Source organism: Cynocephalus volans, chromosome 12, assembly GCF_027409185.1.
Source record: "Cynocephalus volans isolate mCynVol1 chromosome 12, mCynVol1.pri, whole genome shotgun sequence".
NCBI classification, from domain to species: domain Eukaryota; kingdom Metazoa; phylum Chordata; class Mammalia; order Dermoptera; family Cynocephalidae; genus Cynocephalus; species Cynocephalus volans.
Window position 1 is genome coordinate 1054748 of NC_084471.1, and position 27025 is coordinate 1081772.

Below are 27025 nucleotides of genomic sequence, written 5' to 3' on the forward strand. Positions count from 1 at the left end.
GGAGGGAGGAGCCTGAGGCACCCCAGAACCAGACCCCTGGTTCTCTCCTTGCCACTGCCCTGCATGCGGCCAGCAGGGGCTGGAGGCAAATGGGATGCAGTGTGCCTCTTCCCAGAAACTTTCCTATGCACAGGAAGCCTTGGACAGGAAAGGAGCACGGAGTGATTCCCCGAGCAAAAGCCAGGCCCCAGAGTTACCAGCCATGGGTGCTGCCCCTGGGTGGGGACGGCCAGGCAAGGGGAGCAAAGGAAGGAGGCCTCTTGCATCTGGAGGGGTGATGGGGCATTGGGGACTTGGGATGGAGCCTCAGGTCCCAGGAGAGATCTCTCCTGTGAGGGTTGGGGCTGAAGCCAGCAGCTCTGGGGTGCAGGTGACCAGGACAGTTATGCTCCTCTGGTAGCCCAGCAGAGCTCGAGAGAGCCATTGGCAACTGTTCCCTGCTGCCAGAATGCATGCAAGTGGCTTCCTGACCCCACAGGCCCGGAGCCAGCCCTGCCCTGGCAGCCAGCCCCGGGGGGACCCAGTGCCCTGGGCCGCCCTAAGACCTTAAGGTTGCGGGCTGCTTCCTTTGGCAGCCTAGGAGTCAGCAGGCCTCTGGTGGGTGGGAAAGTCTCGGGGCTGTCTTCTGCCCTGTTGCACCAGGAGGGGGAGTGTCTGTGCAGGGAGCAAGCGGAGGCTCCCTCCTGTGTGTCTTTGTGGCCAGAGCAGTTGGGTCGGCAGCAGGCACAGGGCATCCTGTGAGCTTGCCCCACACGCTCACTGCTCCCCGGGAGCCGTCGCCGCAGACAGATGCTGGCTGGCCGAGCTCTCCTGGTCCTCTGCCTGACCTGGGGCATGTTTCAGAGCCTGGCCATCCCCCGGACTGCAGAATGTGGCCTCTCCTGTTCTCAGGTGAGCCCCTGCCTCCACCTAGACTCCCATCCTGTGGGCGGATGAAGCTCTGGTTCCTCCGTACGTGGGCCTGACACCCTCAGCACACGAATAAGAGTGGCAGGAGAGGGGGTGCAGGGGCATGGGGGGCAGAAAGCAGCGGGGTGATAGGAGGCTGAGGGGACCTGGGGATTCCTGCGAGTCACAGCCAGACTCTGGGAAGTGTTTGCTGGAAGGCGGAGGAGAGGGGGAGCTGACTGCTGACCCACCTGTGACCTGCCCCCTCCAAGGACGCCTTGTTAGAAGGGTGACCTGAAAGCCCCTCCAGGCTGTTCACTGAGCCACGTTGCATCATCCGGCTCCTGTGCACTCTGCTAAGGAAATGTGCAGGAGGGAGTCGCAGGGCCAGGACTCGAGCTTGGAAGTGATGGTGCCCGGGACTTTCACTGCAGGGCAGGTTGGCTCAGCTTCCCCAGGAAGTGGCCCCACGCCTGAGGCTGGCCTAGGCACAGCAGGGACACGGGCATGGAAAGAGCATGGAAGATGTCATGGGGATGGGGGACTTATGTAGCAACTGCTGTGTGCACTCTTCCTGGTGTGGAGGACAGCAGGGAGCAAGATGTACCTTCCCAGGGGACACTAGGGACACCCAGGCAGCTCCACAGGCCTGGGAGAGTATCCAGCAGAGGGCTCAGGCAGCTGGACTGCTGGGTGGGTGGCCACGCTCAGATCAAAGGGGCAGGGACTCCGGGATCATGAGCCAGTGGTGAGAAGGGATGGGCTGGGAAAGGCTCCCTGTGGCCCAGTGGGAATGGGTGAGAGCAGACGACATGGGGGTCCAGGTGGGACTGGGCAGCCAGACCCACCCTGCAGTGGAGATGGAGAAGGGAAGGGGACAGGACTGGCTATGCTGGACAGGCAAGGGAAGGAGAAATCAGAGATGAGACCTGAGAGTGTGACGTTAGCCTCTGGGCCTGAGATGGGGTCTGGGAGGGCAGGTTTGGGGGAGGAAGCTGGACTCTGGAAGTGCAGGTTTGAGAAGCATTTTACTCTTGGAGAGCCGGTGCTGGGACGGCAGCCAGGGTACGCTTTTCCATGTTGGGACAGACAGGATGACCGAGAGGCTGAGGACTGTGCCGTCATGGGCCCTGGGCTGCAAGGAGGAAAGATTCTCCAAGAAAAGGGGACAGAAAAGGGGGAGGGGAGCTGAGGGGGGCCTAGCCAAAGGCAAGGAGAGGGCTTCATGGCCCAAGGCAGGTAGGACAAGGTCACTGGACTTAGCCTGGGCAGTTCCAGCAGTTTGGTGTACTGCTGGGGACAGTGGGGTTGGTAGGAGAGGAGGCGAGGGGGGGGCAGCCCAGCAGCTGGAGGCAGGAGCTGAGAGAGGGTCCCTTGGAAGATGGGGTGATGGAGCAGGTCTGAGTAGGAGTGGGTTGAATGGAGGGGGCGGGGCTCAAGTGAGGCAAGGGGCTGGGTGGGGGGTGGAGGGTTTACTGTGGTTTGGAGGATGGGGGTGTGCAGGGCTTTACTGCAGGGGGTTGGGGTGCAGGGCTTACCGCAGGGGGATTGGGGTGCAGGGCTTACCGCGGGGGGATTGGGGTGCAGGGCTTACCGCGGGGGGATTGGGGTGCAGGGCTTACCGCGGGGGGCTGGGGGTGCAGGGCTTACCGCGGGGTGGCTGGGGGGCAGGGCTTACCGCGGGGTGGCTGGGGGGCCGGGCTTACCGCGGGGTGGCTGGGGGGCCGGGCTTACCGCGGGGTGGCTGGGGGGCCGGGCTTTACTGCGGGTGGGCTGGGGGGCGGGGCTTACTGCGGGTGTGGGCTGGGGGGCGGGGCTTACTGCGGGTGTGGGCTGGGGTGCGGGGCTTACTGCGGGGTGCGGGGTGCGGGGCTTACTGCGGGGTGCGGGGGCGGGGCTTACTGCGGGGTGCGGGGCGGGGCTTACTGCGGGGGGCTGGGGGCGGGGCTTACTGCGGGGGGCTGGGGCGGGGCTTACTGCGGGGTGCGGGGTGCGGGGCTTACTGCGGGGGGCTGGGGGCGGGGCTTACTGCAGGGGCTGGGGGGCGGTATCTCAGGTGGCGGGCGCCGCTGGGCCTTGGGAAGCTTCAGCGCCGGCGCATGCAGACGAATGCGGTTGGGAACCCCAGCGAAGGGAGGGGAGCCTCGGGTGCAGACAGGCCTCCCCCGCTCCGGGGTGGCGGGTTCTTCTCGGTGACGGCGACGGCGGCCTGCGGGCGCGCGCAGGAGGAAGCGCGCCGGGACTCCCCCCGCCTCGGGCCCGCGCCGCGGCTCCCCTCTCTGGCTGCGCCCCAAGCCCGGCCCGGCCGTCCTGCGGGCGGGGAAGCGAGGCCCCCGCGGGCGGGCGTGGGGGCAGCACGGGGGCGCGAGACCCGAGCCTGGCCTCCGGACCCCGCCCCAGGGCCGGTCCCACAGACACCCCACTCCGACGCCCGGCCCTTGGGAAGCCCCAAGAAGCCCATCGGAAAACCCCGCAGTGAGGAGAAGGTGGCCGCTTCTCTGTCCCCGCCCCCGCGGGACACCAGGGTCTGCTCCACTTGGCTCTCTGGCCTCCAGCTTTGCCACGGTCCCTCTTCTTCCCTCCCCGCGGGGACAAGTGGGGGCAGAAGAGGGTCTGGGCCAAACGCTCAGATGAGCTGCGGGTCGGGCCATCCACCGACTCCACAGCAGCCTCTCCTGCACCCCCAGACACACGGGGCCACAGCGCCAGCCTGTGTGGGCTCCGGGCACCGGCTGAGCTGGTGGGCCCTGGCAGTGCCAGTGATCAGAACACAGAGCTCGTACCCTTCACATCTCCAGCCGACCCCTCAGGCTTCTGGGAGCCCCGATCAGGGGCTCTTCCCTTCTTAAATGGGGGGCAGGTGTCCAGGCCACAAGTGGGACCCATGGTGCCCAGAGGGCAGAGTGGCAAAGGGAGATTGGGCATCTGGGACTGGAGGATGGGTGGTCAGGGACCTATGCCATGCCCCCCTTCCATCCACTCAGGGCTGTGGCGTGGGCCCCGTGGCTGCTCAGCCTTTCGGGGTCTCCCAGCACCCTCTCTGCTGCCTCCTACTGTGCAGCGGGCTGCCCACGCCTACCCACCTCAGAGCCCTCGGGCCAGCCCTGGATCAGCCCAGCCCTAGGTCAGCCCTGCTCCTCACCAGGGACTGCAGACAGGGCTGCAGGTCCGGGCAGCTGGTCCAGACTGAGCTCTCTCCAGGCCAGAGGGTTCTGTGGCCACAGGAGGTCGAGGCAGCATGTGCCATCACTGGGAGACACTGGGGTGGTCAGAAAGCGGACCGGTGCCAACGCGGTGAGGGCTGGGCCTGGGAGAGTTAAGCGCAATGGGGGCCCTGGGTTGGATCCTGGAACAGAAAACGGACCTTCCTCGGGATGTGGTGCCATCAGATGCAGACTGGGGCTTGGCTGATAGCGACGCACAGCGTTGGCTCCCGTGCTCCTGCAAACACACTGTTGTTGTGGAAGACTAGCTCTACCGGAGACTGTAAACTCTCTGCGGTGTCTTTGCAACTTTTCTGTAAATCTAAAATTATTCCAAGTAAAAAGCTTATTTAGAAAGAGGGCTGGGGAGGGGAGAGGTAACCACCAGTAGCATGTGCTCCACAGATTCAAGGAACAGGAATGGATTCGGCTTCTAGTTTTCCATGTTCCCCCTGGGGCTCCTGGCAGACGTTCAGGGTCTCATCTTGAGTCCCCCCAGACCCCCCAAAGTCTGAGCTTCCTGGGTCTATGGAGGGTTACGGGGCAATTGCTGTTTTTTGTTGCTGTTGTCTGTGTGGACCATGGGCCCCCAGCACGGTGACCACCCTGGGGGTCTGGATTCCTGGGCTGCGTGGATCTATGACCTTGTGCTCTCATGCTCAGCTGAGGAGCCAGAACTACCCACTGGCGTGAGGTCCCCAGGTGCTCCTTGCCACACCCGCAGGCTGGCCTTTCCCCTCTGACCCTCAGGCCATCTGAGCCTGGTCACACATCCAGACCCCTCTGTCTTCACTCTGAGTGTCCCTCTTGGTCCGCTCCCTCAGCAGGGCAGGAGTTGGGTGGGGATAAAAGTAAAATGAGAGTTCAGTTTGGAAAGGACTTTTCACAGGCTGTGCATCATGCGTCGTGCACCATGTACCCACCCCCTGCCCCACACACGGTGGTTCCTGCCTCCCCGCAGTCACGGGCCACATAAATTCATCTTTCCATGAGGCCTCCCTTGACCTCCTACTTAGATCTACAGCCCACGTTCTCCCCTCTCTCCTGACCCCTATTGTTTCTGCTGGCCCCCGTGATTTTCCCACATCTCCCGTCAACATCTAACACAAGACGTATCTTACTAATCCTTACGTGGCAGGGCGTCTGCCTGCCCCATCTCAGAATGGAGGCCCCTGGAGAGGCAGGGGTCTTTGCTTATTTATTTTATTCTTATCCCACCACCAAACAGTGCCTAGCACATAGTAGGTGCTTGATCCATACTTGTTGAACAAATGAACAAGTGTGGGTGGGTGGCCTGTGGGGGCTTCAATGCCAGCAGAAGTCGGGCGAGGTGGGACCTGAGGGCCCACAGGTATCACACTGTTTACTAGGTGACCACTGTGTCCTGGCCTTGGGCTGGTCTTTCCCAGTGCCCCCCACCACTGAGGGGAGCCAGGGCTGAGGGCATCCCCTGGCCCATCAGGGAGTGAGAGGTGGGGCAGGACAGACAGGGCATGTGACTCCTCAGGGCTGGGTAAAGGGTGGGCTGAGAGGCGGCTGAGCTGCTCCCAGCCACTCATCCCCTCGCTGTTTTGTCCCCAGGGCTTCACCTGCAAGAACCACATGAACCGTGAGTACACCTCAGCCGGGATGGGGGACAGCTCGCATCCCGGACACTCCCATGCTGCCCTCCTAGTCCTGGTCCACACAGCACCGGTGTCCCCCCTCGGGAGGCAGCAGGGGTCCCCTCGTGAACAAGCTGAGCCCCTTTGCACTGGCCTCTCCCAGCCCTCCTCACAGAGCCCCTGCCAGCCCTGGCTGCAGCCTGGAGCACATGGCCCCTGCCGGACTTGGGCTTGCATCTCTGTCCCGTGGCCGGGCCACCTTGCTCTCCAAGGTGGCTGCGCTCATTTACATCCCCGCCCGCAGCAGGTGGAAATCCCCGTTTCCTCTTAACAAGCTTCTTTACCCCATCGGGCTTCTAGAAATAACTTCATGGCCTCTGCAAACATTGTGTGTGTTTACTATTAAAAAGAGGGCGATGCAGTATAGACAAGGAAGGAAGTTAAAGCAGAGCTCACTCCAAGGCCCCCACAGAGTGAATCTGACTCACACCAGGTGAACGCTGTTCTAGACATTTCTGTAGCAAACACACAGTGAGTAGCATGCCCAGATAAAAGTTATTTTGTGGAAGTGAAATTAGCTTATGTCATTTAAACTAAGTATTTTACCTATTTTTACTTGGATTTAATAGAAAGAGTAAGCTGAAGAGGCGGCTAACTTAAGTGAAGTGTTCTCCACCTCAAGGCATCTGGCTTCCTCAGGGACCTCTCGGGTTAAGAAAGGAGGTTATGAAAGAAGTTGCAGCCCAGGGTCTCTGACCCTCGAGGCAGCAGGTGACGCCTGCCCGGCCGTGGTCCTCTGCACTGGCCGGGTCACTCGTCAGCTCTCTTCGTGTGACCGCTGGGTCAGCTGCCAAGTGTGTCCGCTTGCGCCAGCCTCTGCGTCCTGTCCGAGGAGCTCGTTGTCACCTGCAGTGGGTCCTCTGCCTCCGACGCCCAAGGACGGGCTCCACTGTCTTCAGGCAGTGCCTGCCAAGGACAAGTCTGAGGCCAGCCTGCCTTTTTGCCTGGGTGCCTCGAGAATGCTCTTCCTGTCCCTGAAATGTCATCACGTATCCAAGCCGCCTCTTGGTGATTCCTGTCCTAGGTCCCTTTTCCTGGATCTCAGTGTGCTTTTCAATCCACAGATTTTGTTCTTTGATAATATCAGAGAAAACCATTTAAATTACATCTCTGACGCTCTTGTGGGTGCTGTACGTCGGGGACTTCAGTGGTCTTCGTAGAGGGTGACCTTGGTCTTCCGTTAGCTGCTGCTTTCTCTGTGGCTCCGTTAATCTCTTTGTCTCTTTCGGCGGCCTCGACTGTGACTGTCTCAACACTAAGCCAGCAGTTCAGTTCCCAGCCGTGTCTGCCCTTCCCCGCGTGTCTGGGGTATCACGAGCTCGGGGTTGGGATGTCTGGGTCCCTTGGCCCCACTCCCTTCCCGATGATCCTGCTGTCCGGTCATGTGATTCCTTGTTTTACTGAGTCTTGTCCTTAGTGAGAAGCTTTATCCCTGGAAGCACCTGAGGATTCTCCCTCCGGCCTTTGGATCACATTTTCTTCTTTGTCTTTCCAATTCTTTGTTCCTTTCTCCCTCTAACCTCCATTCCTGCCTTTCATTCTTATTTTAATTTTTTCTGTACTATGTTTGTGACCTTTCTTTACATCTCCATCACGTTTCAGCAGCTCTAAACAGACCCTCGGTTTATTCTGGCTCCCTTCACATCTCTTTCAACTAAAATCCATGGCATTTCCCCCAAGGAGCTGCAGCATGAGGGGCTGGTGTCTCAGGGTCACCCCTTGTCTCGCAGCCCTGGGTGCGGCTGGGGAGAGGGGGAACTTGGCAATGTGCCTTCTAGGGGCGCATCCTGTGCCCACGGAGCACTGGGGGTGGCGGGAGGCCCCTCGGTCCCGGGGCCCATCCCCGGTTTGGTGGGAAGCCCTGGGGCTGTCACAGTATTCTCTATGCTTCCCACCACACCCCGATCCAGGCACTGAAAAGATGAGCATGTCAGGACCCTCATGAGGCACATAGAATAGAAAGGAGATGCAGATGTCGTATGAAAAAAGGATAAGTGAAGGCTTTGCTCTGAATTGGTAACACAAGTATCATATATAAATATATTCTAGCTCTGTCCACAGAAAAATCCTAGAGCCAACGACAACTCCTAATGGTGAGCTTGTGCTCCGGAAGCAGGGCTTCTTAGACAAACAGCTGGTTCGCAGTCGGGGGCAGAAAACATCCAAGAACAGCCAGGAAGGTCCGGGCACCAGAAGGCTAGGGAGCCATCAGTGTGGCCAGGAGCTCAGGGGCCACTCTGAAGACGCTCCTGTTAGACAAAGAGGACTCGATGTGAGCTTCGACAAATAATAGTGATTGCAATGAACTGCAACCCATGAGTTCAGAACAGTATTGTTTAAGCTCACCCACAGCACCTGGGCTTTGGGGAGGGGGTAGATTTCTTTTGATTCACCCTAACCCAGGGGGAGGGCCCAGCTTAATATGGGGAAAGTCTCCCGTATGTGATACTAGGGGTCGCTCTCATTTGGCTGGTCTGTGCCCGCCTCCAAGCCCCCAAAGCCCTCAAAGCCCTCAGTTCCCACTGAGTTGGCCGCCTGTGCTCAGCTTTCCTCTGGCATCTCTGTTTTTGTCCTTATGACCCCGATTCTTGTATCAGCTCTCACAAGTTTTTAAGAATTTTTTTAATATGTATGTTTTCTCTCCAGCATAATTAGTTGTTTTCAGCATTAGAGTTGTTCCAAATAACCTGGTCAACCGTATTACAGGAAATGTAACTCCCAGCTTATTTTTAAAAATATGGAAATCTTTTTCATAGCCTCTTCCCCTGACAATGCTAATTTAAATTCACCATCATGTTTTCCCAATTCTGTGTTCACTGTTCTTTTTTGTATGTCACTTCTTCCTTTTGAGCTGTGGACCTAAAAGAAATTGAGGTATAACATATAAAGCATAGGATTTATTGAGCCAATATGATGATTGCAACCAGGAAAACACATAGGTCAGGTCACCCTAAGAAATGCGCTCCAAAGGGGTCCAGCGGAGCTCAGTATTTTACAGTCACAAGAAAGGAGAGAAGAGGACAGCCCCCTTATCATTACATCAGGCTTTTGTAGGTTGTACATGGCATGTAGATGTGGGATTTTTGCTAGCTTCCATCCTACATGCAGGGATCTAGGATGAGGGTTACAGGAAGCATTCTAGTTTATTTTATTCCTTTTCTGGTGCTAGTACATCTGCTTCTAAGTTAAAATTGTCTTATGATAACATTTTCCAGGACATGGGACATGACTACCCACTCATCCCAGATATCCCAGGGCACTTTAGTTTAGCTGACCTGATCAGACTTTTTTAGTTATCAGAGTTCATATTTCTCCTTTATGAAGTATATCTGTTAAGCATTCTTTTAGTAAGGCTCTATGGGTGTTATTTGTATGACATTTCGAATAAGGCAAAATATAAGTATTTCTTTCTAAGTCCTTCATGACGAATTTTAGGTTCACAATTATTTTCACCCAATAACAATGAATTTTATTTTGTATCACGAATAACTTAGCTTGTTTCTACTTCACCAGCCCTTTCTTCTATGCGCTCTCTTCCCTGTTTTGTTAGCTTAGTTTGGAACAAGAGCCTGTTCTTATTTTTATATATTTTATTTCACAATGGGCAGCCTTCCCTTCTGCGTCCGTTATGCTTAACTCTCCATATTCTATCATTTTGCTTGATCACCACAAATCCTTCTCTTGTGTGGTTTTGCCATTTTTAAAATATTCTGATTTTGGTCCTTTTCTTAGTAGGCCACAGTAGGTCTTTTTCCTTGTTCCAGAAAAGGTCAAAACGACAGATTTCTCATTTCTTGCACAGAAGAGTCTCTGTGTTGCCTTCATATCTATGAATGACAACTACGGAGAGACAATTCCAAAACACAAATTCCTCTTACAATCGCTGTACACCAAGCTCTATGGATGACACTGTTTGGAATTGCCAGCGTGCGGTGGTAACAAAAGCAGAACAACTTTTGTTGGTTTTACTGTTTTTCAAATCTCTATTGATCGGGTGGGGGAGGGCCTGTGAAGCTGGGTCCGTATTGCCCACGGTCTACCTGCCAATGAAGAAATGAAGGGGAAACCCAAGGAGGGCACAAAGACAGCCCAGGGTGTTTAAGGCTTCTTACTTTCTATTGCTTTATTGTTTCATTTATTGCACTTCTGATCTCGGGAGCTGAGAGAAACCCCCCACCGAGAGGCAGAGCTTGGCACTATGTCCTGCCACCCCTGGGGAATCCCATGTAAGAGGAGTTTGGAAACTTGCTGCCCTCTTACACACCTTATAAATTGACAGGAAGAAGGAAAGTACCTTTTCCACGTAATTAACACATAACTGACATAAAATAAACTGTACACATTTACAGTATTCAATTTGCCAAGGTTTTACGTGCATACACATGTGGAACCATCACCAGAATCAAGAGAATCAATAATTCCATCCCCCCTAGAATCTCCTTGAGCCCTCTGTGGGTTCCCCTCAGCCCTTTCCCACCTGACAACCACAGATCTGCCTTCTGTCAGCAGATATTCATTTGCATTTTCTAGAATTTCATGGAAATGGAATCACTCAGTGTATACTCTTTTGTGTCTAGCTTCTTTCACTCAGCATAATTACATTTAGATTCATCCATGTTGTAGCGTGTGTCAAAAGTCCATTCCATTGTGTGCATAAACAGTCTGTCTACCCGTTCACCTGCTGATGGACATTTGGGTTGTCTCCAGGCTTTGGCTATGAAGAATAAACTATAATGAACATTTGTAGACAAGTCTTTTTCATTATTCTTGAGTGAATATCAAGGTGTGTCTGTTTAACTTTTAAAGAAATTGCCAAATTGTTTTCTAAGGTGGTTGTACTACTTTACATTTCTACCAGCAGGGTATGGGGGTTTCAGTTCCTCTGCATCCTTGTCAGCACTTGGTACAGTCAGCCTTTTTAATCTTAGCCATCCTGATAGGTGCACAGCGGCATCTCATTGTGGACTAAATCTCCAGTTCTCTAATGGTTAATGCTGCTTGGCATCTCTTCGTGCGCTTATCTGCCACTCATATCTTAAGGTGAAGTGTCTGTTCAAATTTTTTGCCCATTTTTTATTGGGTTGTTAGTTTTCTTATTATTGAATTTGGAAAGTTCTTTATAGATTCTGAACATGAGTTTCTTGCCTGATATATGATTGGCAAATATTTCCTTCCAGTTTGTGATTTGTCTTTTTATTCTCTCAACAGTGTCTTTCAAAGAGAAGTTTCTAATTTTGGTGAAGTCCGATTTATCATTTTTTTCTCTTGTGATTTCATGATTTCAGTGTTGTGTCTAAGAAAGCTTCCCATCCTCCAAGGTCACAAAGATTTTTTAAATTGTATTTTCTTTTAAAGGTTTTTATAGTTTTAGCTTTTACATTTAGGTCTTGTGTTAGTCTGTTTTTGTTGCTTATAACAAAATACACAGAACTGGGTATTTTAAAAAGAAACTGAAATTTATTGCTTACAGTTTCAGAGGCCGGGAAGTCCAAAGTCCAGGGAACACATCTGGTGAAGGTCTTGGTGGTGGTGACAGTGATGGCAGAGTATCGCATTGTGAAAATGGCGGAGCAGAGAGAGAAACTAACGTCATTCACTCTCCTTTTAAAGCTCTCAGAACCACACCCCTGACCATCATTTTTAATCCATTTGCTAAGGCATGGTCCTACAATCTAATCACCTCTTCAAGGCCCCACCTTGCAATTACCATAATAAGATCTCCCACCCTCTTACACTGTCATGGGGGGACTCAGTTTTGGAGGAACATTCAACCCGAGGCATTCCACCCCTGGCCCCCCAAAACTCATGTCCTTCTCATATACAAATACATTCATTTTTGTCCCCGAGTCTTAACTTGTTTCAACTCAAAAATCCAAAGTTCAAGGTCCCATCTGTGAAATCAATATAAGTTATCTACTTCCAAGATACAATGGTGGGACAAGCATAAGGTACATATTCCCATTCTAAAAGGGAGAAATTGGCCAAAAGAAAGGTGTAATAGGTCCCAAGCAAGGCCGAAACCCGGCAGGGCAGGCATTAAAACTCAAGGCTGTTGAATCAGGTAACTTGACTCAGTGTTTGATGTCCTCTGCACGCTGGTTTGGGTCTTGGGTCCTCAAGTCCTTGGACAGCTCCACGCCTATGGCTTTCCTGGTCTCAGGCCACACTTCAGCTCTCCCAGGCTGGCATTGCGGGCTGGTAGCTCCACAGGTCTGAAGTCTCCGTGGTGGTTCCACTGTCATGGCTCCACTAGACATGACACTGATGAGGTTTCTCTGCTGCAACTCCGATCCCACATTTCTACTTGGCATTTCTCTAGAGAAGACTCTATGCAGTGAATCCATCCCTAGGACGGATCTTTTCCTGGACCCCCAAGCTTTTCCATACATCCTTTGAAATTGGGTTGAAGGCTGCCAAGCCTCCACAGCTCTGGCATTCTGGGAGCCTGCAGACCTAACACCACATGGATACCACCAAGGCTTCTGACTTGTATTTTCCAAAGCTGTGGGTCCAGCCACACCTGGGGCCAATTTAGCCATAGCTGGAGCAGCAGGGGTGCAGGAAGCAGCATCCAGAGGTGGCCCTGGCCAGTGAGCACGTGCAGGGCACTTCAGGCCTGTTCCCCAAGACCATTCTGTTTCCCTAGGTCATTTTTCCTGAAATGGAAGGGTTGGCCCCAGAGGCTTCTGCAATGCCTTCAGGGCCTTTCTCCCCTTCTCTTGACAATCCCTTTCTTTTATACTAATCTTCTTAGAACCACTGCATTTTGTGTGTGTGTGTGTGTGTGTGTGTGTGTGTGTGTGTGTGTGTGTGTGTGTGTGTGTGTGTGTGAAAATGCTCTCTGCTTCTCTACCACAGGTCCAGGCTGCAAATTTTCCAAATCTTTACGCTCTGCTTCCCTTTTAAATTCTGGCTTTATGTTGTGCCTTTGCTGCCATAACTCAGTGTAGTCTGTTACAAGTAGCCATGCAGCTTCCTGAATGCTTTGCTGCTTAGAAATTTCGTCTGCCAATTACTCTGGTTAACAACTGCTAAATTCCAACTTCCACAAAGTCCTAGGGCATGGACACAATGCAGCCAAGTTCACAGCAAGGGTGATCTTTGTCCCAGTTTCCAAAAAACTCCTTCTCATTTCTATCTGAGACCTTCTCAGAATGGTCTTTATAGTCCATATTTCTATCAGCATTCTGGTGACCACCATCTAACCAGTCTCTAAAACATTCCAAACTTTCCCTAGTTTACTTGTCCTCTAAACTTTCACCAGCGTCTAGACTTTTTCTAGCCTGTTCCTCCAAATTCCTCCAGCCTTTGTATGCTTGTTGAAAATTGGTTGTCCATAAATGTTTGGGTCTATTTTGGAACTCTATTCTATTCCATTCATTTGTCTATCTTGACACTACTGGTTCCTGTACCTAATTATTTTATAATAAGTCTGATTTTGTTCTTCTTTGTCAAAGACGGTTTGGCTAGTCTAGATCCTTTGCATTTCCATATGAATTTTAGAATCAGTTTGTCAATTTCTCCCCCAAAAGGCCTTCTACAAAAAGGATTTTGATCAGGATTTCATTGAATCTATAGATAATTTGGGGAGAATTAACATCTTAACAATATTGAGTCTCTGACCCATGAACCCAATATATTTTCCATTTATTTAATTTTCTCTAATTTCTCTCAGCATTGGTTTGTAGTTTTCAGGGTATAGCTTGTGATTTTTTTTCAGATTTGCCCTTAAGTATTTCATATTTTTATGTTATTGTAAATGGCATTTTTAAAATTTCAATTTGCAATTATTCTTTGCTAGTGTATAGAAATACTGTAGATTTTTAAATATTGATCTTGTATCCTGCAACTTTACTGAACTCATTTATTAGGTTTAGTACCTTTTTTTGTAGATTCTGTGAAATTTCCTGCAGAAAAAATCATGTCATTTGCAAATGAATACAGCTTTATATCTTCCTTTCCAAACTGGAAACCTTTTATTTCTTTTGTTGCCTTATTGCATTGACTAGGATCTCCAACACAATGTTGAATAGCAGGAATAAGAGCGTGGATCTTTGTCTTGTTCCCAACCTGAGGAAATAATAATCTATGCTTTCACTATTAAATATGATGCAAGTGTTGGTTTTCCATAGGGAGACTTAAAGGTTGAGGAAATCTCCTTCCATTGCTAATTTGCTGAGAGTTTTTATCAGGAATATATGTTGGACTGTGTCAAATAATTTTTCTGTTACTATTGAGATGCTCATAAGTGTTTTTTGTCAGTGTAGTGAATTACACTGACAACTAAACCATCTATACATGGCCACTATGTATTATCCTTTTTGTATATTGTTGGATTCGATTTGATAAAATTTTGTTTAGTGTTTTGACTCTGTGGACATGAGATATGTTGCTCTGTAGTTCTGAAGTACTCCCTCATCTTTGATTTTCTGGAAAAACTTGCAGAGCTGGTGTTTTTTCTTTCTGAAATGTTTGGTGCCATTGACTTTCTCTACTTATTTTCTGTTTTCTTTCACCGGTTTCCATCCTGGTCTTTATCGTTTCCTTTCTTCTGCTTACTTTGGGTTTTACTGGTTCTTCTTTCTCTAGTTCCTTAAGGTGGAGCTGAGGTCACTGATTTGACATCTTCCTCTTTTTCTCTAATTTAGGAATTTAGTGCTACATATTTCCCCCTACATACTGCTTTAGAAGCATCCAGAAAAAATTTTTTTCTTGTTGTCTTTTCATTTTCATTCAGGTTGAAGTAGTTTCTCTCTTTTGACTTCTTCTTTGACCCATAGCTATTTAGAAGTGTGCCATTTAGTTTTCACATATTGGGGATTTTCCAAAAATATTTTTTACTGATGTCTTATTTAATTCCATTTTGTCCAGAGAAGAAGGCTTGTATGATCTGAATGTTTTTAAATTTATTAGAACTGTTTTATGGACCAGAATATGGTCTATCTTGGTGAATGTTCCATGTGCACTTGAAAAGAATGAATTTTCTGCTGTTGTTGGGTATGGTGTTCTACAAATGTCAGTTAACACAATCAAGTTGGTTGATTGTGTTATTCAAGTCTACTATGTTCTTTCTGATTTTCTGTCTACTTGTTCTATCAATTATAGAGGGAAGAGTACTGAAATCTCAGCTAGAGTTGTGGATTTGCCTATTTCCTTTTATAGTTCTATCAGTTTCGTTTTATGTATTTTGAAACTCTGTAATTAAGTGCATAAATGTTTAGAATTGTTATGTCTTCCTGATGAGTCACTCCCTCTAGTATTACAGAATGACTGTCTTTATCCCTGGTAATATTCTTTGCCGTGAAATCTCTGTTGTCTGGTGTTAATAACCACTCCAGCTTTCTTTTGATTACTACTGCATGCCATATCTCCTTTAATTCTTATCCTTCTACTTTAAACTGACTTGTGTCTTCATATTTAAAGTACATTTTTTATAGGCAGCATATAGTTGGGTCTTGCTTTTTTATATGACCTGAAAATCTTTGCCCTTTAAATGTGATATTTAAACATTCACATTTAATGTGATTATTGATATGGTTTGCTTTAAATCTACTTTGCTATTTTTTTATTTGTTTCATCTCCTTTTCATTAGATTTTTCTTCTTTTTCTGCCTTCTTTGGATTAATTGGGTATTTATTTGTGATCCTATATCATCTTCTTTGTTGATTTATTAGCTCAAACTCTGTTTTGTTATTCTAGTGTTTGCTCTGGGGTTTATAATATGCATATTTAACTTATTATATTCTACCTTCAGATGATAATATAGCACGTCATGTATAGCCTAAGGATTTTCCCATAGGATAGTTCCGTTTCTCCCCTCCGGGCCTTTGTGCTGTTGGGCTCGTTCCTTCCCCTTCTGCATCTGTTCTGAACCCCATAGTACATTATTTCAAACATATTTGAATAATAAGGAAATATCTTGTATATTTACCCACATAGTTATCATTTCTGATGTTCTTTATTCCTTTGATACCATTTCCATCTGGTACCATTTTTCTTCCTACCAGAAGGACTTTCTTCAACATTTTTTCTCGTGTGAGTCTTCTGGGGATGAATCCCTACAGCTTTTGTGCGCCAAGGAAGGCTTTTTTACCCTTCATTCCAAGAGACATTTTCCCATGGTATAGAAGTTTGGGTTGATAGGTTTTGTCTTTCAGAATTTTGAAGGTCTGGTCCCAGTGTCTTCTCATGTGCATTGTTTTCAACAAGAGATTTGCTGCTGTCTTTATTTTTGTTCCTCTGAACGTGACATCTTTTTTCCCTGTGGTGGCTTTTACCATTTTCTCTTTATCACTGGTTTTGAGCAAATTGATTTTGATGTGCCTTGGTGTAATTTTCTTTATGTTTCTTGTACTTAGCACTCAGTGATCTTCTTGGATCTGTGAGTTTATAGTCTTCATCAAGTTTGAAACTTTTCTATCGTTTCTTCATGTTCTTGTTTTTAATTCTCTCCTTCAGGGACTCTAGTTACACATACATTAGGTCACTGAAAGTTGTCCCACAGCTCCCTATGCATCACTCATTCTCATCATCAGCATCATCCCTGTCTGCCTCCTTTGGATAGTTTCTATTGCTCCTCCTGCAAGTTCCTCGATCTCTCTGTCTCTTTCACACTCCCTCTCTCTTGCAGTGCCTAATCTGCTGTTCACCTATCTGGTGTATTTCTCATGTCAGACATTGTAGTTTTCATCTCTAGAAGTTGTATTTGGATTTTCTGTATATCTTCTATGTCTATAATGAACTTTTTGAACATATGAAATACAGTTATAGTAATTGTTTTAATGTTCTCATCTACTAATTCTAAGATCTGTGTCAGTACTGTGTTAGTTTTAATTAATTGAATTGTTTCCTCATTATGCGTTGTGTTTTTTTTTATTCTTTGCATAGCTTATAATTTTTTATTAGATGCAGACATTGTGAATTTTATCCTGTTGAGTACTGGGAGGAAAAAAATACATATATATTTTATTCCTAAAAATACCCTTGAGACATTTTCTGAAATAGAGTTATTTGGAAACAGCTTAATCTTTGGGGGATTTGCTTTTAAGACTTGCTAGGCAGAACCAGAGCAGTGGTCAGTCTAAGGTTAATTTCCCCCCCTACTGAGGCAAGACTCTTCTGTAGACTGTACCCAGTGCCCTGTGAATCATATTGTTTCCATCGGGCAGGAAACAGGACTATTCCCAGCCAGTGTGAGTGCAGCGTACATTCCCTCAAATCCTTTCGGGTGGCTTTTCCCCCACTTCTGGCAGCTCCCTCACATACATATGCCGATGAATACCCTGCTGAATATCCTCCAGAGTTCTTTCTCTGCATCATTATCTGCCCTCTCATACTCTGTCTTGCAAACTCTAGCTGCCTTGGTCTGGCCAGCTTTCCATCCTAGTTCCTCAGCTTAGGGAGTGTGCCAGGCTCTCAACAGTGGGGCATCCTTGCATGTTTCCCATCTCTCAGGGATCACTTCAGTCCCTCATATCCACTGTTTTGAAACCATTGCTTCATGCGTTTTGTCTCTGTTTTCCTGGCCGTTTCAAGCAGGAGGGCAAATCTGATCCCTGTGATTCTACCTTGGCCACAGTGGAATCCACAACGTTGGATTTCTTTCCCATGAGCATATTCAGACCCCCTTATTCCCATTGCCCCTTTGAGCCTGTGGTTTCTGATGGCTCCATTGGGTAATGGGCTGTACAGTGTCTTACCAGCAGCACTTTCGTCCCAGGCCTCGGTGGCTGTGCCTTCTGTGAAGAAGGTGGCAGCCCTCCCCCTGTGGAGCAGCCGGGTCGGGACAGCCTGCTTCCCAGGCAACCCTTCTCCATCACCCCTGCTCGCTTCTTAGCAGGGGAAGGTCCTTGAACAGAAGCTGCTCTTGACGATTCTGCATCAGGTGAGCCCCAGGCCTGGGGGAGCAATTGTGTGCCCTTCAAGTACAGGCCTGCCTCTGTTCTTGACTGTTTGGGGCCCTGGGTAGTGTTCATTTCTGCTTCATCTTTTCTGCAGAGAGATGTGCCTTTTCTGTGCCACTTTCCTCCTCTTTTCTCCTGAATTTTAACAGATCAACCGGATCTTAAAGGTGGCCCCTCTCCTGTAGCACAGCAGGGCTGCTGCGGGACCCGGCACCCTCTGACCTTTAACTTCTCTTTGGCTTTTAGCCGCAATAGTGATTTTCCTCATATGCTCCCTAGTTTGCCTTGGGGGTCCCTGTGTAGGAGACACAGTTGGTGAGCTCTGGCCCCGGAAACACCCACTGAGCCCCACACCTTGTCCATCTTCCCCGTCCTGGTGCATCATCCCACCCGGCGGCTGCTCCCTCCACCTGAATAATATAAGCAGGCCTGAGTGCCACCTCACGCAGTCTTGCCTGGCTTCCCTTTCTGTGCCTTACTTCTTATCCTAATTCTACCAACTCCTGGGGCCCATGGGAAGTGCCTCATGACGGGGTGAGCCATGCCCTGTGTGCAGGAGGGACCTGTGCTAACTCCCTGGGGCTTAGCCCTCCCTAGGGTTCTGTGGCCCACATGGAACTCCACTTTGAGTCCTCACCTGCAAACCTGGCTGAGCGAAGCCAGCAAATATTGCTTAGCCCCCAGGGCTCAAAAGTGAGACCCCAATTCTGCCTTGCTCACATCAAGTCAGGCTGCCCTGCCTGGTGTCTGCTCCATTCACAGTTGCCCACACCCTGAGCAAGGTCTCCAGGGCCAGTGCTACCTGTGAGAATGCAGCCACCTGCCTGTGGACAGAGCCCTGGGCTGCAATGACCTCTGGGTCGTGACCAATGTGCCCCCAGTAGGCCTGCATGGGCCTTTTCTGTTGCTCATTTTTGGACAGGGGCGATTGGGGGTGGGCTCCTCTGTCCCCTTGCTGGCCAGATGGGGCAGCACCTTCCCCAGCTTGGATGCAGACTGGTGCGCAGGCTGCTCCCCTGACCTGGGCCCCACTCCTGGTGTCCAGCAGACATTCTGGGTGTAGCTCAGGGGTAGGCCTAACACTCACTGGGTGGCTGATTCTCTGATTCTGTTAGGGCCAGACAGTAAGGACTCCTCCCCAGCCGTGGCACCCCAGGGCTCTCCCCTCTTGCCGGACCAACGACAAAGCCTTTCCCAGGCACCAGGGAATCAATCCCATGGCCTCACCCTCCTTCTCTGTCCCCAGGGAACATTTTCAACAGCTTCTGCCGGCCACCCCCCACGTCCATGTCCAAGTCTGTCTTGGAGGCCCTGACACTCTCCACCGCCATGAAGTGTGCCCCCCAGGATGGCTGCTCACTACTCTTGCACGTGCATGCCTCTGTCAAGTTGCTTGGTAAGGCAGCCTCATGGGAGGCCAGCCCTGGCCATTGAACTGAGATAGTGGTGACACCCAGAAGGTCGAGCACTGGAACCAGGGCTCCTTAGTCCTCACCAAGACCTGGGCAGCGTTGGGGGGGGGCGGGACACTGCTAAGTGCGCTTCACAGGGAGGAGGCCAAGAAAGAGGCTGCTTCACATGGCCACACGGCCACACGGCCTTGAGGGAAGCCCATCCCAGCCCTGCTCTGATACCCCTACTGGCCATCCCTTCACCCAGAGAGCGTGCGGGGCCTGGAGGTCTGCTCCATGAGCCTGGACACCCAGGAGACGCAGTGTCAGAGCGTGCGGGTCTCCAGGGCCTCCCGCCTGCGGCAGGTGGGGCGGCAGGTGAGCAAGGGCCCAATCTGGACCTGCCAGCCCATCTTGGGGCCCTGCCATCAAAGTTCTGAGAAATGGACTCCTCTTCTCTTGGGTCCCCAAGCCCTGGGCTCCGGCCATGCAGGCAGAGCTGGCCAGGGGCGGGTGGGCAGTGGTTTCAGGGTCCACCCAGCTCACACCTGCACCTGCCCAGCTCCAGGTACACTTCGACTGCTTTGAGGTGAGCATGGCCCAGCACCTCTACATCACCCTGAGGACTATCCCCCACTTCTGCGGGGTCCAGCTGGACCAGCAGTACCACGTGGAAGGTGGGAGCCTGTGGGCGGGCCTGAGCACAGCTCTCTAGGGACTGGCTTGGGGTGGAACTTGTTTGGGGTGGGACTGGCTTGGAGTGGGACTTACCTAAGGTGGGCCAGGCCCCATGTTGGACAGCTCCCAGCGAGAGCTCTTGGCTTAATTCGGGGTCACTGCCTCCCTGGAGAGGAGGTACTTGCAGAGACCCAGGTAGGGGGACTGCCGTTGGGGGCAGAGCCGCTGGGCCCATCTGTGCCTCTGGCATTGCAGACTGCAGAGACGAGGACGTGAGGAGGAACGTGCCTGATTGCTTTGGTAAGTGGCCCTCGTCAGCCGGGACCATACCCTCACTGTCCTGGGAAGTACGCTGCTGCACGTCCAGACTTCCTGTCCTTCCGGGGTCTTCTCCCCGACTTGGGAAATCCTGATGGTGTCTCAGGTGGGCGACCAAGCAGGGGTCACTACCTCGGGACTCTCAGGACACACGGAGCCCTGTGTCTGTGACCGCTGGACCCAGTGTGGTCCCCACTCGCTGCTCTACTACAGCCAGGAAGCTCAGCTACTGGGTGGACCGCAGGCGCAAGGCCATTCTGGTGCAGGTGCCCGACGCCCCCGGGAGTCCCGACTACTACGTGCGGCTCTGCCTCAGGTGGTTCACCTGCGAGGACGCCGGCGACCCGGTGCAGGTGAGCCTCCTCCCCACCCAGCCTGCGCCCCCCGCCCACGTCCCGCCACCACACCAGGCCCATATCCACCCACCCAGGTCACCCGCTCACCTCCCTGCTCCAGACCAGGTCCCGCCTCGCCCACCCAGACCACGCCCAGGGCCCCGCCCACCAAAGACCACGCCCACGCCCCGCCCACCTCCACCCGAGCCCCAGGACCCGCCCACCCAAGACCACGCCCCAGGACCCGCCCACCCAGAACACGCCCCAGGGACCGCCCACCCAGAACACGCCCCAGGGACCGCCCACCCAGAACACGCCCCAGGGGCCCGCCCACCCAAGACCACGCCCCAGGACCCGCCCACCCCACCTGAGCCCAGGACCCGCCCACCCAAGACCACGCCCCAGGGCCCCGCCCACCCCACCTCAGCCACAGGCCCCGCCGGCCCAGACGGGGTCCCTGATCCCCTTCCCTCGGCTCAGGTGACCGTCAACAGCGTCTCGCAGACCGTCTCTCTGCCCTACAGCCGGGAGCTGCCGTGCCTGTGCCTGGAGGTCAGTGCGGGTGTGGCCTCGACTGCGGGCGGGGACACAGGGGTGAGCGGTCCGCGCTGACCCGGCCCCTCCCGCAGGGCTGGTCTGCGACCCCGGACGCCGTGCGGACCCAGATCTGCCCCTTTGAACATGGCAAGTGCCCTGTGGTACGGGGCCCCGCTTCGAGGGCAGCATGTGGGGGGAGGAGGCATGGGGGCGGCCCCGCCTCAGACCCCGAACTTGCTCAGGAGGCCTGTGGTCAAGGGTCTGTCCTGGGCGCGCTCCCCGCCTGGCAGCACCTGCACAGCACACGGCGTGTGTGTGCAGTGTACACGTGGGCACGTGCGGGGCCTAGCTCACCTGGAAGAACCCAGTCTTGTTGAGAGGGGCTATCTGAGGGCTGCAGGGGGGTGCCCCGCTCTTGGCTCTGCTCAGTGACACTGCACGTGCACACACACACAGGCACACACGTGTGCAGAGCCTCTGGCCAGGGCTCAGGGACCCACAAGAGAACTACAGCTGACCCCTGGCCCAAAGGTCACTTCAGTGGGTGCGAGGTCCTCGGACCCATTGGCAGCCAGGGTCGGACTCAGCTGACCTGTGCCTGGGGGAGGGTCCCTACAGACACGGAGGCGCTGTGGGACGCCATCCACTACCAGCCGGTGAGCCAGGAGCTGACGTGGGAGCCTGCCTGCCCCGTGAGCGGCCGTGTGAGCCTGTGCTGGAGCCCAGAGCCCGGGGCCCACTGCCATGAGCTGCAGCACTCCAGCCGGCCCGCGCATGGCAGGGTGAGTGCCACTGGGCACGGATGGGGGCGGGCATGGGCAGCCGTGGCCTGACCTGAGCCCTCCTCAGGTACAGTACCCGCTGGTGGACACACAGCCCCAGCTCTGCCTGAAGGTGAGTTGGCAAAGCAGCTGCCCCGGGCACTGCCCACACGGGGGAGGGGCCTTGCCCAGCCCCCGAGTCCGGCCTCCCAGCTGCCCTTCGGCCCCTCCTCCTGGTCCGAAGGTGGTGGTGCTATGGCCCAGGGAGGGGGCGCTGGCCCCAGACTCCCTGAGGGCAAAGGTGGCCCAGCCTGTCCCAGCCCCCAACCCCCCACCTCCCCCACACCTGCGCCCCTCATTCCTCTCTGCAGTTCTCCACCGGCTTGGATGTCCAGGTGAGGTGCCCTTTCAAACAAGGGCACTTTCCAGGTGAGTGCTCTATGGGGGCAGCACGGGGGTGTGTGGGAGGGGAGGCTGGCCTGGGCCTCTGCAGCGAACAGTGCCCTTTACTTGGCTGGTGTAGACAGCTCTTGGTCTGGGGGAGGTGGGTGGGCAGGGTGCTGGGCCTACCGGGCCTCACCCCGCCACCCCCACAGCCTGGAAGATGACCATCCAGCCGGCACCCACGCAGGGCCTCCTCCGGGCCACCTTCTTCTCGCCCAGCCCTGCCCACTTCCAGGTGCGCCTGTGTCCCCAAAGGAAGTCGTGGCTCCCTGCTTGCCACCTGTTGTTCCAGGCCAGCCCCCTCCCTCCAGCCTCAGTGAGCCAGGTGTGCTGGGGCACCATCCTAGGGAGGGTGGCAGGACCCCATCCCTTCCCTGCAGTCCTCTCTGCTGCCCGCCTGGCCCCTGAGCCCCCCGGGGTCTGGCCCACCTGGCAGGGAGGGGCAGAGGCCAGCGCTGCTCTGTAGGCGCTGAGAGGGCTGCTGTGGTGCCTGTGGGATAAGGACACAGTGAAGCCTGGCCTGCTCCTCCTGCATTCATTGCCTGTGACCTACCCTTCCAGACTCAGGGTGAGCCCACAGCAGACCCTGAGGTTGCCTTCGTGGACATTCCCAGGGACAGGGCCTGTGCCCCTGGTATCTGCATCCAGGTGGGTGGTGCACCGTGCCCCGCCCCCCCGCCTGTGCCTCCCTCATCAGCCCACAGGGAAGCTCCCACCTCCCCAAAGCTGCCCTGGCTCTACCTGCCCTGGGAGCTTCTGTGGCAGAGCCTCTCCAGGCCATCCTCTGGGGAACGTGGGTGGTGCAGGTACAGGGAGGGTCACAGGCAGCCGTGTGACAGCTGCCCATGCCTGCAGGGCTGGAGGACCGACGTGCACTTCTCTGTCCCTCAGCAGCTGTGTGACCTCCGATGCAGTGAGTTGGAGCCTGGCCGCCCTGCCTCCCCCTGGGCTGGGTGTGATGTGCCCTGAACGGGGTGACAGAGCAGTCACCCTCCCCAAGTCAGGATAGGCTTCTGAGCCCAGGTGGAGGCCTGGCCCCGTCCCTGACCCATGGCCTCCCGGCTCCTTCCAGACGGTCCTAAACCTCTGGGTCTCCCAAGCGCCCCTCCCCAGCCTCTGTCAGTGGCGTGGCCTCCTCCTCCCCGGTGTCCACCTCCCCTGACCAGGGCTCCGGTTCCACCTGTCCAGTGACTTGAGATGTCCCTCGCCCACCCAGTTCCGACTCCCAGGACCTGAGTTCACCAGGAGGATTCTCCCAGTGGGCAGAGCTAACCATGTGGGTCCTGAGTATGGCCCAGGTGCATGGCATCTGCCTCAGGGTCAGGGAAGGCCTGGAGCTGGCACCCCTCCCGCAAGCTCAGAAGTACCTGGCTCTAGGGTGGAGGGTGGACTGCAAGAGCCACGGAGGCAGGAGGGGCCGGAAGAGGTGGGTGAGGCCCGCGTCCAGGCACCCGGCCAGCCAAGGCCCTTCTCAGGAAGCAGCAATGGGCCAGGCAGGGACCTCAGAAATGTCTCCTGAGCTTACCTGAGCAATGCCAGGGCAGGCCACACACTGCCATCCACAAGGACATGTCCAGGGCCTGTGGAGGGACGCTCAGTCTGCATCCCCCTCCTCCAGCAGGGCTTTCAGCCAAGGCTGGACCGCACTTCCCAGCAAAGGTCATCTCCAGCAGAACAAGCCAAAGGGGTTGTGGCCAGCCCCAAGGTTTGGCGTCTGGACCAGGACTCACCACCTGCTGGTCAGGTGACCCTGGGAGCTGGCCCCAGCCACTGCCAGAGCCCCAATGCCATGCTGGGTTAGGGCCAGGGACAGGCCCATGGGGCAGTGGAGGGCCGTGCCCAGCTCAAGTGGGGGTGCATAACATTCTTGGGGTCCGAGAGGGCTTCTCTGCTAGCCCTGTTGCCCCCTGGAGATGGGGCACCTGCCTGCTTCCCATGGCACTGGCTCTTCAGGGTTGGGCAGCCCAGGCAAGGCCTGGTTTGTGCTGGACGGCCTGGGGCAGCTCCCCTCATCTCTCCCCAGCTGCCACCTGTGGGACAGCAGCCTGAGCCAGGGCCTCATCCAGGACAAGTAGGTGCCAGGGCCACATTGCTGGGGTGGGGCAGGAGGCCAGCTTATATCGGAGAACCCCAGAGCCTCTGACAGCCAAGGCCAGACCACCCTCTCTCCTGCCCCTCAGAACATGGGGGTGGTCTCACCAGAACCCAGGCTGTGGGGTCCGGCTCTCCAAAGTCCTGCAGATCTGCAGGGGCTCTCAGGGGTCGGGCCACAGGCCTCGGGCCTCGGGTTAGACAAAATACCTTCAGCCCCCTCCTGAGTGCCCTCAGGACAGGCAGAACTGGGAGGTCTACTCCCTTCCCCAGATAGCCCAGCCCCTGGTCTTCTCTGTCTCTCTAGGACAACTCATGGTCACGGCCACCATCCCTGGCCCTGAAGACGAGGCCCTGGCCTCCTGCCCCAGATTCTGCCCAGGGCACCCCGCACTGGCTGGAGTCCACCTCTGGATGCCGCGGGGCTGGGCCTGCACGCGGCCCCCACCTCACACAGGCCCCTGCCTCTCCCTCCACCCTCCCTTCAAGGAACTGCTGAGAACCTTGGTGCTGGGCGCCACCTGGAGCACCCGTCCCACCCGGACCCCTCGCAGAGGTCAGGCCACCGTCTCTGCCTCCCCAGCCCCCAGCCCTGCCTGTCTGGCAAGGGTTGTCACTTCCAGGAGCCATCTGCTGCTAAGTGCCATTCTCAGATGTTTGACACTCCCTGGGGACCCCTGTGTCCATCCTGCTGAGGACCACAGAGGGACCCTGGGTCCTCACAGTGTCACTCCCGACCCCAGGGCAGGGGTCGCCCAGCAGGGGGCCCGTGGGGTCTGCCCTCTCAGCTCTCTCACACGGCTCACAGGACCCTCCCAAGTCTGGGCGTCTTCTCCACTCAGGGACACCCACTCAGGCTGCCTCTGGACGGTCAGTCGCGCTGCCATCAGCACGCGCACTCCTACCTCCGGCCCCGGCTCGGGCTGCCCCTCCTCCAGCTGGCCCCGGACCCCGGGGACTTCTTTCCCTCCTGCAATGGGAGAGCCGGAGTGCCCCTCGCTCAGTAAACACCTGTCTACCTGCTGCCTCTTCCCTCGAGGACAAAGATCTGGGTCTGTGGGGCAGGGTGGCCCCATGGGGTGGGGAGGAGGATGATTATGGTGTCCAGTTGCACCTGTGAAATTGGGACCAAGGACTCAGTGGTGACAGCCGCCGGGGACAAGGCCAGACCCAAGAACATATCAAAGGCTGGGGATGCCAACGCCTCCAACGTGTGCCACCCTGGGTGTGTGGGGGGAGCACTGGGGTGGGGGTCTGGGCCTGCCCTGGGAGCTGGGAGCACCTCAGGACTCAGCTGGGGCAAGGCAGGGTCCCGGGAGCAGACTGACTGGGCATCCCCATCCACGTGTCCAATAAAGGAGAGGAGGAGGGGGCAGCCCTGGGCATGGAGGCCAGGTCAGGCAGGGGACCCAGGGAGGCGCCCCCTCCCCTTCCTGGGGGTCAGGGTCACGGCAGCAGGCAGGCTCCGGTGCCCTCTCCCCACTGAGACATGGGCAGAGGGAGACAATACTCCTGGCCCAGCTGGGTAGCCCCCACTCCAAGTTCCTGCTCCAGACTCCCTGGACCAGCCAGGGGCGCCCCCCACCTTGTGATGCACAGAGACCCCCGCCCTGACTCAGGGCTACTCCAGGAATCTCTGCTGCCCAGAGGCGGGGAGTGGAGGGACTTGTCAGAGGGGGGTTGTGGGGCTGAGCTCCCACCTGGCCAGCTGCAGGATCCCTCAAGACTTTGTCACATCCTTGGCCATCCCCCAGGTGGGGGAAACTGAGGCCCAAACACATGCATTGCTCAGGTCCCAGCTGCCCCTCCATCCGGCAGAGACAAGGTGGCTCTGACTGGAGAACATGTGTGTGCTGCCCCCAAGTGGCAGCGGTGCTCAGGGCCCGGTTCTGAGCTGGGTCGGGCACCCCAGGTCCCCGTCAGAATCCTGGGACCACACCCAGGCCCCCGCAGCCCAACAGGCCCACTGCCTTGGCCAGTGACACCGTCCTTCCCCCATCCCCGCCCCAGGCCACACCTGCCCAGGAGAAAAGTGCTGAGGCACTGGGCCCTGGGATAGGACGGGGTAGGGGAGGTGGCAGGGTCCCCCACTCCAGGCAGACAGCCTGGTTGACATCTGGACCCACGGTGTAGCTGGGGTGAGCCTTTGGACATCTGTAGGCAGCAATCATTCACCCATCGAGCAAGTGCTGGGCACCCCGGGGCCCCTGGGCACTGGCCAGCACTGGGGACAAACCATACTGACAAAGACCCAAGCAGCTGGGGACCGACCTGGGTCTACCTGAGACCGAGGGGTCAGGATTTCAGCGCTGAAACCAGGAGAGCCTCAGGCAAACTGGACCGTGGGTCACCTTCCCTGGGACTGACCTCTGCATAGAGATGACAACAGGCTAAATAAGTAACTCACACGGGATGTCGGACACCAGCGCGGGTGGGGAGGAGGCGGGGAAAGCAAATGCGGGTGTGGAAGCCTCAGACGGGGCTGCGGGCCGTCCTGGCCACCTGGTCCCCACAGGACCCCTGACGCCTCCCAGAGCAGCAGCGAGGCCGGGCGCGGCGGGGCGGGTGGCAGGTGGGGAGCAGTGCAGGGAGCGGGCCATCGGGTCCTGGCACGTGGGCCTGAGCAAAGGAGACCGACGTCTCGACCCGAGTGACTCGAGGGTGAAGGAGACGGAGGCGCAGCAGGGCAGGGTCTGGGGCAGGTCGGAGGCTGGTGTCGGGATGTGGCACGTTCCAGCACCCATGGGACAGTCACCCCCCTGCCAGGGCTTCTGTACACCCACTCAGTGAGCAGAAGAGTCACAGACCCCTG

At 54.7% G+C, this 27025-nt stretch overlaps 1 protein-coding gene across 1 annotated transcript; it reads left to right on the top strand.

Moving 5' to 3' along the window:
• The first annotated feature begins 789 nt into the window (after positions 1 to 789).
• IL17REL (interleukin 17 receptor E like) lies at positions 790 to 26498 on the top strand. Its single transcript, XM_063075845.1, has 22 exons — positions 790 to 891; positions 5673 to 5700; positions 18905 to 19054; positions 19318 to 19427; positions 19612 to 19726; positions 19983 to 20027; positions 20259 to 20398; positions 20861 to 20932; positions 21010 to 21064; positions 21536 to 21699; positions 21767 to 21811; positions 22050 to 22107; positions 22275 to 22438; positions 22690 to 22770; positions 22978 to 23035; positions 23289 to 23380; positions 23744 to 23918; positions 24076 to 24193; positions 24303 to 24409; positions 24521 to 24769; positions 26126 to 26278; positions 26374 to 26498. Exons 1-22 carry the CDS (start codon positions 790 to 792, stop codon positions 26496 to 26498), a joined length of 2406 nt encoding a protein of 801 aa, XP_062931915.1.
• Positions 26499 to 27025: the final 527 nt, after the last annotated feature.

What these genes read in the sequence shown, in the direction of transcription:
- IL17REL (XM_063075845.1), top strand. Translation starts at nt 790, where the DNA reads ATGCTGGCTGGCCGAGCTCTCCTGGTCCTCTGCCTGACCTGGGGCATG. An exon ending in GCTGTGTGACCTCCGATGCA is followed by an intron (nt 23,036 to 23,288) that starts GTGAGTTGGAGC and finishes TCCCCTGACCAG; the next exon opens with GGCTCCGGTTCCACCTGTCC. An exon ending in GGGCCCTGGGATAGGACGGG is followed by an intron (nt 26,279 to 26,373) that starts GTAGGGGAGGTG and finishes GGACATCTGTAG; the next exon opens with GCAGCAATCATTCACCCATC.